General features: G+C 54.1%; 2 protein-coding genes across 2 annotated transcripts; one reads left to right on the top strand and one right to left on the bottom strand.

Annotated features, from left to right (window-relative positions):
* Window positions 1-1905: 1905 nt before the first annotated feature.
* Window positions 1906-4101, bottom strand: CkaCkLH20_03336 (mRNA export factor mex67; the record flags this gene model as incomplete). The annotated part of the gene is made up of 3 exons (XM_038886055.1): window positions 1906-1941; window positions 1995-3428; window positions 3601-4101. 3 exons carry the CDS (start codon window positions 4099-4101, stop codon window positions 1906-1908), a joined length of 1971 nt encoding a protein of 656 aa, XP_038748564.1.
* Window positions 4102-5183: 1082 nt separating this feature from the next.
* CkaCkLH20_03335 (dead box helicase) lies at window positions 5184-8616 on the top strand (the record flags this gene model as incomplete). Its single annotated transcript, XM_038886054.1, has 2 exons — window positions 5184-5255; window positions 5488-8616. The coding sequence occupies 2 exons, from the start codon at window positions 5184-5186 to the stop codon at window positions 8614-8616; spliced, it is 3201 nt and encodes a 1066-aa protein (XP_038748563.1).
* Between the last annotated feature and the right edge of the window lie 1909 nt (window positions 8617-10525).

Raw genomic sequence — 10525 nt, 5'->3', positions numbered from 1 at the left:
GACGAGCCGCGGCTGACGTGCGTGGAGGCATAAACCGTCTCAACTCCTCTCCCCGTCGTCCGTCCGTTTAACCTCAAATCTTCGGGGCGCCGTCAGCCCAGTGTCAGCCGCCGCCGGGGCGGGCTTCTAGACAAGACAAGCCCAGACAAGCAATATCAAAGCCCCGTGCGGAACATCCAACCATCCTTCTCTACCAAGACAAAATAAGGAAGGAAAACCCGAGACACGTGTGTTCCGCATCTTCAACGCTCGCAGATGATGGCCACGTCTCGACATCTTTCACTATCCGTACTCAACCTTCCACACCGCAAGATGCACCTCGTCACCCCAATGCTCGCAGTAGAACATTCCCTTGCATCCGCGGCATCAGCGCGCTTCAAAAACAAATGCAGCTTGCGATTCGATTCTAATAAAAGTTTAAACCAAACCCCAAGTCACATTCATCCCCCACCCCGCCGCCACCGCCACATCCAAGACAATATGGTGTGTGTTCGAGGAGGAGGGGTGGGATCTCCCGGCACTGCGCATGACCAAAAACGCATCACCGAAGTCCAATCGGAAAACCGCCCTCTGCCAAACAGGCTCACCTCAGATATATGACAATTCTAGACATACATACGTGAACCGCGGAATCATTTGACCACTGAGATGCGTCTGAATCGTTTCCCGCTGGAAACGCCCTTGGGTCAAAACTACGGTCGTCACTCACCTTGCTTGCTCAGTCGCTGCAACCCACCACACGCAATGAATCGAAGTGACAAACGGGACATTCACACCCCCCCAAAAAACACATGTGATGGATGATCTTCGCGCCCGAAAACCCCAGAATTCCAAAAATAAGCGCCCATCAAACACGCATACGAAATACACACAAACTCCTCTCAACCTACCAGAAAAAAACATCAGTGAACTAGTCATGTAAAAAGTGTCCACGCCAATCACACGTCCCATTCCCTCCATCACAGTCACAATCCGACATCATCGTCACCATCCACCGTCCACCCCGCGCTCGAGACTCTCGACGCCTTCATTAAACTCCGGAGCACTTCACGACCATCCACTGGTCACGGACAAACCAACCGGCCGGTCGTCACCACCCAAAAAGCGGCAATTGATTAAGGTCGATCACCGAATGCAATCCAAACCGCGCGCGCTTGTGAAAATTACACGTCTACGAAGCTGATCTCTATTCCCATGCCGCCGGTTCCCATTGGCTTGCGAGAACGGCCGTTCACTCCATTCAGCCTTACAATAACACAGCGTCTACTACTCTTCAAGACTTGAACTGGACGTCATCGCATCGTGACGAGGAGCGGAATGACGCCCAGCGACCCGACGTCGCATCTCGACTGCCCGTCCATTCCTCGTTGAGGACTTCGGCAGTTTCAACTTGAGTCGCGTTAAATCACACATCACGCAGCACAGCATTTCTTGGCCCGATGTTTTGCGCATCTCGACGACTGATTCGAATTGTACACCACCTCCCATTCCCATGGCTATGCTATCATCAACTCCTCCATACCAAATACACGTCGCTGCCTCTAAGATGCGTTCATCCCGTTCCGATCAAATTTATACACGGTGTCGCCTCGGGGACTGTCCCCATTTCGTCGCCAAGCCGATCTGTTTTTTTGTCTCCCTTCTTCCACCTGGGGTAAATGAATTTTGTTCCTCCGACTCTCCTATGTTCCGAGTCCCGCGCTGTGGCAGAGACCCCTACCCAATATTCTTCAATTCTTCGCTGTGTGGAGATTTTTTTTCTTTCTCTTCTTTCAATACATAATCACCGGGGTGGGCCGGAGGGCCGATGTCGTACTTGAAGCCCCATCGTGATCTTTCCCAATCCATCCATGTTCTCCGATCGCTTCAATAGCGGAAGAGTGGATGAGACGCGCGCAGCATTCTCTAAACGCTGGCGAAGGCTTCCGCTGGTAGTTGAGCCTAGGCGAACTTAGTAAGGGTTGTCGAATGTTCCAGTTTCGGGGGTAGCTTACCTTCTTTTCGTGGAAAACTGCCAAGGCTCTGGCAAAGTCCCATGCAACATCGGACAGACACATCTCCGAGTATTGAGGAGTCATCGTCGTCTGCTTCGATAGTTCCACAATCATTGCCTGGCGTTGCTGCTGGTCCTGGGCGGACGGGGCTTGGTTCTCGGCGACGAACACGTTGGGTAGAGGGTTGAATGCCCTGAGGCAAAGCATGTCGCTCACGACACGAATGGGGTTCGCGCCAGGGCGACCAGGTCCGAGGGCGAATGTGCGAGAGAAGCTCCTGAGTCCTGTCTTGCCTGCCTTGTCGCATTCTTCATATTGACCGTGCACAGAGATGATCATGCCGTCAACGCCGCCGCCAGTCTGGCCCGTTGGATCGGCAAGGCCGGGCAGCAAGTGACAATCCATGATGTACTTGCTGATATCCGCCTTGATGTCAGGGTGTTTTGTTGATGGGAATTCGTTCCACAGGTTCCAAATAGCCTCCCTTCCAGTGATTAACCTAGCAGCTCGGGCGGCTGGTGTTGTGATCTTCTGAAGGTTGCGTGACTGCTTGATGTACGAGGACCAAGGCAATGGCGCCGGCAGGCCCTCCTCGCGAATGGAGTGAGTGTCCACCGCCATCGAGAACTGGCTGTTGTCGTCGTAGTATTTGGCGAGGAGACCTGTTCTGTCGGAGTCGAAACCAACAAAGAACTCCAAGAGGAATGCTTCTCCGATGCCGTTGGCATCGCGGAAGTCAGGCCCGCGCTGGGGAATCGGTTGAGGTCTTCCAGCAGCCTTGATTTGTTCGATTTGTTCGGGCGTCAGTTGCTCGCCGTTCACATTCTGCAGCTTGGGGAAGAACTGCAGCAGCTCCGCCATGACCTTGGGGTCGGCAAGCGGAAGCGGGTTTCCAGTGAGGTACAGGGTCTCCAGCTTGCGAAGTTTCCCCTTCCATCTCGACAGGCCACCGATGGTTTCGATCTGATTCCCGCTGAGGTCGAGGTTCTTGAGATCCGGGAAGGTTTCGGCCAAGTCTTCAACTCGTATGACACTGTCGATGCCGTTGTTGGCAAGACTGATGCTGTGGATGGCATCGATCTTTGCCTGTGGCGTTTTGAACAGGTTATCGCAGATTACCATCATGACCTTGAACAGCTTCTCGGCTCTGTCCTTTGAGTCCAAGATGCCCATCTGAATGAGCCCTTCGTCTTGATTCAGAGCATCGAGCTTCAACAACTTGTTTTCGATGTCGTAACGAAGTGACATGATGTTGGTGACCTTTGACTTTGTTTCCTCGGCCGCAGCGGATGCCTCGTTCGCCTTGGCAAATGAGCCGTCGCTATCGGTAATTTCCAAAGGGGTTCCAGCGAACACAAAAGTGTTGACCTTGAGAATTTCCTCCGCATCCTCCTTGGTTGCCGCAACATTGACCAAATCTCCCCTTAAACTCGACTATAGAAAGTTAGCTGACTTCACAATGGGATCACCTGGCCACAGGAAGGGCATAAGCAGCCGGTATGGGCTGTTTGTCTCTCGCGTCGCGGTGTATCTGGCGTTTCAACGAGTCTGGACCATTCGGCATCCCTATGTAATTCCCCTCGAGCCTCACGTCATCATAACATACCTTCTTGATGACCACTCCCTTTCTTCGGCCGGACAGGGTTGTCGCTTTTCGTTCCAAGAAGGTGAGAAGGTCCCGCAAACCGCCATCATTGTTGCTCGCGGCTTTGCTATCCTTCAAACCCTTGACACTCAGCCAGACAAGAGGACCGTTCTGGGGTCTCTTCTTGGACACCATGTCTGCTCCGTCTCCGGTGTCTAGGTGCCGAGCGATTGCTTGATGCACTTTCGAGCCGGGCTTCGTTGGCGGACCGTTGGATCGTGTCGACCGTTGGGGTCGCGAGTTGTTGGACTCAGACGCGGCTGGTCTGTTGTTTGAGCGACGTGCGCCGCTTGCTCCAGCGCCAGCTCCCATATCGAGATCGCCATCTCTGTCGGTAGTTGATCTACCCCCTCTTCGCTTCTGGATGCCGCCGCCGCCGCGCGACTTTGCACCCGTGGTGGAGTTGCGGGTTTCGCGCGCAGGCTGAGAAGCCATGGCTCGGGGAGCTCGGGGAGGCGCCATTTTAGGATCGGCACGACAGACGAGGAGGCGTGAGCAACAACTGTAGGTATTGAGGTGATGGTCGCTGGAGAGTTGTTGCTTAAAGAGCGACAAATTCGTTTTCGCTGTGTCGAGAGGATAGTGTAGCGATCGTTTTCGGCCGGAGCAATCGAAACGAGGTGGTAGAACGAAGGGATATTGTCGGTGTCGCAACGCGAAAAGCTTCAGTGCACAAAGGCCTCAGGGACCTGGCGCGGACCTCGTGGGTCACAGATAGTGATATTTGCGGCAGAGCCTTGTGTGAACAACAAAGAAGAGTGTTGGAAGGTTTCAAATGCGTTGCTTAGGAAGGCCGCGCTGGTTTGTGCGGTATTGTAGGGGATATGAGGAGAGGAGGTAAACTGACGAGAAGATGTAGACGAAGTAGATGGGTGGTGAAGAAAATCGTCTGTCGCGAAGAGCAAGTGACGTTTGAGTCAGCCCCACCAAGGCTGGCCAGGCAGGAACGCTCAGGTCGCATGCGACCTCCCTCAAAAGGGTTTAGCGTTTTCACGTCGTAGCTTGATGCTCCGGTAACTAGTCGGTTTTCAGGGACCTTCCAGGCAGCCGCAGTGAATTGCGGACAAACAAGAAGGTAAGGAGCCAATGAGAAAATTGAAAGTGTTTGGTCCGAACGAACAAGGTAGGCGTATCATTGGGCTTCACTTAATCACAGAAACTTCCGACAGGAAGCAAAAGGTGCTACAACTGGCGGGCGTGATCTTTACCGCAGTACCAGCCCAGGTAAGGTAGGTAAAGTTTCGGTGTTTACCAAGGTCCCTGGGCTCCACTTTCCCACAAGGAGCTTGCGTCTGGTGACCCTGTCTGCATAACTTTATCGTGATTAAGTAAGCATAAGATCATATGACAAGCCATGTGACCCAGAGATGTGTTCGCGTCAAATCAACGACGCGTCGATAGGACGCGCATCGAGCCTCTGTCCATTACAAGCCTGGGCCCCGCTTCGACCACTACAGCAGATGACGGGAATCTCACGATGATTAAGCCTACATGAATATCTGGATGAATCACCCATACTGGGAAAACCCGAGTCACTTGTGAACATGGATTCCGACAACTATGACGATGACCTGGCCGACGAGGACCTCTTTGAGGCACTCAGCCAGAGCCATGCCGTCCCGTTGAGCTCCGGCCTTCAGACACAGAGTGCAGCGCCCGGAAGAAGTACAACATACAAGGCTTTGTCAGCCTCTATAAATCGAGTCAACACAGGACGCCAATCCTTTCTTCCAGGTCCAAATGCGGGGCGCAAATCTACGGCATCCAATGCAAGCAGTCTTCATGTGAGAAGAGCAAACAGCCTTGCTATAAGGTTCCCGGAAATATTTGTGCTGACACTCACACCAGGCAATCTGCAAGGCCACCTCGAACCGCACTTCCACCAATGAGCTTGATGATTCACCTTCGGATGCCTTCTCTTCCTCGCCAGAGCCAGGGCCGGCTTCCAGACGCACAGTGGGTGCACCGAGGACAGTGAATGGTCTTACTCGCACATCATCGTCAACTTATCGCCAGACCACCCTGCTTGGCGGCACAGTGGAAAATGACGGACCTGCCCCGACTCAGCCGGGCTTTGGCAGGGTCTATCGAGGGGACAAGCCAGAAGAACCACCAGCTCATCACGCTCTCGATCGTGAAGCCATGAAGACGTGGCTTTATCCCACCAACCTCGGAGCTCCGAGAGACTACCAGTTCAGCATCGTTAAGAACGGACTCTTTAACAACACACTTGTCGCCTTGCCCACTGGCCTTGGCAAGACCTTCATTGCCGCAACTGTCATGCTCAACTATTATCGATGGACGAAGGACGCCAAGATTGTGTTTGTCGCCCCTACCAAACCTCTGGTAGCACAACAGGTCGATGCCTGCTTCAATATCGTGGGTATCTCGCGGTCAGCAACGACTCTCCTTACAGGTGACACGTCGCCGGCCCTGCGAGAGGATGAGTGGAAGACCAAGCGAGTGTTTTTCATGACGCCTCAGACTCTCGTCAACGATCTCTCCCACGGTTATGCGGATCCAAAATCGATCGTTCTCATGGTAATCGACGAGGCCCATCGCGCCACGGGCGAATATGCCTACGCAAAAGCTGTTAAGCTCATGCGTCGCTTCAATCCCTATTTTCGGGTTTTGGCCTTGACCGCCACACCTGGCGCCAAAGTCGAGACTGTCCAGGAGGTCATCGACAATCTCGGCATCTCCCACATCGAGATTCGGACGGAGGATTCCATTGATATCCGGCAATACGTACACCAAAGGAACGTCGAGCAAGTTCTCCTCGATCCTTCTGATGAGATGTGCGAGATCAAAGACCTATTCTCAAAGACTTTGAAGCCACTGGTGGACAAACTCTCGCAGCAGAATATCTACTACGGACGAGATCCCATGGCTATTACAACTTTTGGTCTGATTCAGCAGTCGAGGGAATGGTATGCCAATGCCGGGCGGAGGGCCAACCCGGGACTGCAAAACATGATGCGGGCTGTCTTCACCATTCTCCAGAGCATCGCTCATGCGATCAAACTCCTGAACTTCCACGGCATCAGGCCTTTTTACGAAAACCTAAAGGAGTTCCGAAGCGAAGTTGAAGATCAAGGATCAAAAGGATCCAAATACAAAAAGCAAATCATCAACGACGAAAACTTTCAACAGATGATGTCGCAGATCGAGAAATGGCTGCGGATTGATGGCTTCGCGAGTCATCCAAAGCTGACAGAACTCCAAGACAGAATCCTGAACCACTTCATGGACAGCGGCGAGAATTCAGCGACCCGCGTCATTGTGTTCAGCGAATACAGAGACAGTGCCGAGGATATTGTCCGGGTGCTGAATCGTCACAAACCACTCATCAACGCTACAGTCTTCGTTGGCCAGGCAGACTCGAAGCGGTCGGCCGGCATGCAGCAAGCTGAGCAGATCGAAACGATCCAGAAGTTCAAGGACGGCCGATATAATGTCCTGGTGGCGACATCCATCGGCGAGGAGGGTCTCGACATTGGCCAGGTCGACCTCATCGTCTGCTACGACGCGTCTTCCTCCCCCATTCGCATGCTTCAACGAATGGGTAGAACAGGCAGAAAGCGAGCGGGCAACATCATTCTTTTGTTGATGAAAGGCAAGGAAGAGGAAGCGTTTGCCCGATCAAAGGACAACTACGCAGAAATGCAAAAGTTGATCTGCGAGGGGAGCAAGTTCAATTTCCGCCACGATCTCTCGGCGCGAATCGTACCTCGGGATATTCGGCCGGAGGTACTCATGCAACAGATTGAGATTCCCATCGAGAACACACAGAACCCATCATTACCCGAGCCGAAGAGGGGGAGGGCCGCGGCCAAAAAGAAATCGGCCAAGAAATTCCACCTCCCCGACGGAGTCGAGCTGGGGTTCACGAAGGCGTCAGACATCGGCAAGCTCCTGACGGGGGCCAAGAGAGGCCGGCCGCCCAAGGCGCCAGAGCCTACAGAAGCGGACTCCACCGCCGAAGTCCCGCCGCTCAACTCAGTCATGCTCACCGACAGGGAATTGGCTGATCTCGACAGGATATACCGGTCCCTGCCGGCCACCACGGCCAAGATCGAGGAGACCGAAATGCCGAACTTGACATCTTACCCGCTGCTCCAACGGCGGCTGCGGCCGGTGGCCAAAGTCCAGCACAGCCAGCGGACCAAGAAGTTCGTCAAGCTCTGCAAGAAGCTATCCCAGCAACAGGCCACCGCGGACAGGTACATCAAACCCTACGGAGAAGAAGATACGAGCAGATACAAAGAGCTCCCCTTGCCGCCCTTCGCAAGCGATACGGAGGATGACAGGGCGCCAGCCGCAAGGAATAGGTTGCCGCCGACATTGACACTCTCAGATGACGATGAGCCGGAAGACGAACCCCGCCCGAAGAAACGCAAGTCCACCGGCGCCCCAAAGACCAAGACCAAGGCATTCACCACCGCGGCGGCCCTGATCGACGACGAAATGGACAACACCATGGACGAGGAAGAAACCCCCCCTCGACGCGCCCCCAAAAAGGCACCGGCCAGGGGACGCGGCAAGAAGGGGAAGAAGAAGTCAACCCGCGGCGGCATCAACAGCGACGAACTCGGCGACGACTGCCTCAGGGACAGCGACGCCATGGACACGGACGGCTCGGACAGCGGCGGCGACCTCCTCGACTTCGTCGTCTCGGACGACCACCCCATCTCCAGCATACGGCCGGGGTCCTCCGCCCTGCCGTCCAGCCAGACGGCGTCCCCGGAACCGGCCGCGCGCGCGCGGGCGTCCAAGCCGTTCTACGTGCCGACCGAGTTCCCCGATACGCAGGACTCGGTCGATTCGCTGCTGGATGACGACGATATCCTCAGCAGCACGAGGAAACCGGCGGGCGGGGCGCAGGTTGTCGAGTCGGAGCAGGAGGATACTCCCAGGCAGGCCGGCGGGCGGCAGCAGAGGAGGCGACCGGTGTTTGAAAGCGACAGCGACGAGTAAGCTCCACTGATGAGATCTGATCGGGGTCGAAAATGGGACACGAAACGCAACTGTAGGATACATAGCATCACTAAACCAGAGTGATGATCGATCGACCTGATGAATAAATGAACAAATCTTATTGAAATCTACCTGCTCCATCCCCAAACCGTCAACCCAAGTGCAATCCTCCAACGTATCCCGACCCAAAACGCTCACGCCTAAAAAGTCCAAGTCAGCAAAAACTTCCTCAAACTTCAAATCCCATCCAACAACAATAACCCGAAAAAAAAGGGGGACCAGTATCAGAAACCCAAGTTAAAAGCACTACATCCCCACCCCGCCCCCCGCCGCCGCCCTGATTACCCGACCGGAACCCGGGAGGTAGCACATGACGATGCAAACCCCCTCCCGGCAGCGGAAAACCGAGCAGGGCGGTTCTCACGAGGGGCGAAGCCGAAGGAGCCCAGGTTTTTTCGAGGAGAGAGAAACACACAAAGGGTGAAAAGAAAAAGAAACCCCCTTCGCAGCCTTCCTTGAACCCGCCAACTGCCTGCCACAGAGCTCCCAGTGGAGAATGCGATAGGAAGAAGAGCGGTAAGTAGAAGCATTCCGGAGGCCCGTTTCCTTTGCCCAGTGAGTACCTTCTCCCCCTCCCCCAAAAAAACCCTTGGAGTGGCCCGGGGCGTCTCAGACGGCTCTTCCTATTGAGATGAGGGTGATGCGAATTCATCATTTCGGTCCCCTTTTTTTGGTTGTGGTGATCCCATCCGCTCTCGCGAATGGAAAGAGATGAGAAAGTGAGAAAATGGCTTACCTTTGAAAACAACGGTTTCAATCTAATCCGTCACATCCAGCGCGTCGCGTCCGGGTCGTGACGTTCGTCGGGAGAAAGCTTGGAGAAGCTCACGATGGTTGGATGGAGGTTGAGAGTTTGGCAGAGGAAAAATTTCGGCAATGCTTTGTTTTTTAAGAGCTGGCAGAAAGATTGGGCGGCGTGGGCAAGCGAAGCGGGCACTTACCTACCTACCAGCTGGCAAATGTCGGCCCGTCCTGGGTCTCTCAGCTGGCGAGTCCCCACTACAGCTTCGTCCAATCACACGTACGTAATCACGGGGGAAGCAAATGGAACATCTTAGAGGCTCGGGGGGAGCACCTCACCTCACCTCACACCTCACCGAGCTTGCCCGTCAGGTCAGGTCAGTTCCCCCGACGGCGCGGGACGACGACCACCCCGTCCCGTCTCCATCTCCAACTGCAAACAGCACGGAACACAAACGAATATGTCTCAAAAACCGATGAGATTGTCCTATCTACCTATCTAAAACCCCCTCCATCGCGTATATCATTTTAGGAACTTGTCATGTGCATCGTATCCCCCTTGTCCCAGCCGTGTGTCTCGCGGGGAAAGAAACCGGAACTGAGGAACCACCCCCCAAAAATAAAGAGGAATAGCGCGGCGTGTTTCTCTGACGCTGCGGCTTGCGCTTTCGCCGTGAGACTCACGTTTTTTTCCTCCTTCCGTTGCACCACGTCATACCCCTTCCCCAATTCCCGCGGGGACGTTCGACTCGCTGCCGGAGTCCTGTCCCATGTGTTCCTCCGCCCCTTTTCCATGCGTCTCTGACACCCAGAGCAAACGATCCTTCGGTGGGTACGGGGCATTTGGTAATGGCTCACGGTATCCAACCTCATGACATTGCTCAACGGATGCCAAGTAGACAAGAGATTTTTTTTTCTTGTTTTCAGAACTTGCCATATCAAATTTCAACGAGATATGTCTAGAGATCTGCTCCATCCACCCGTGTGCTGACTAGCCAACGACCCTTGTTCTGCTGACCTTTAAGTCACCACACCTCATGCCATACGAGTATCTCTATCGTCAATCTCATACCAATTAGAAATGAGGAAAGAGATGAAACCTAGAACA

Source organism: Colletotrichum karsti (assembly GCF_011947395.1).
Source record: "Colletotrichum karsti strain CkLH20 chromosome Unknown Scaffold8, whole genome shotgun sequence".
Lineage (NCBI taxonomy): Eukaryota > Fungi > Ascomycota > Sordariomycetes > Glomerellales > Glomerellaceae > Colletotrichum > Colletotrichum karsti.
The sequence above is the reverse complement of the archived record's forward strand: the minus strand, read 5'-3'. Positions and strand labels throughout refer to the sequence as shown.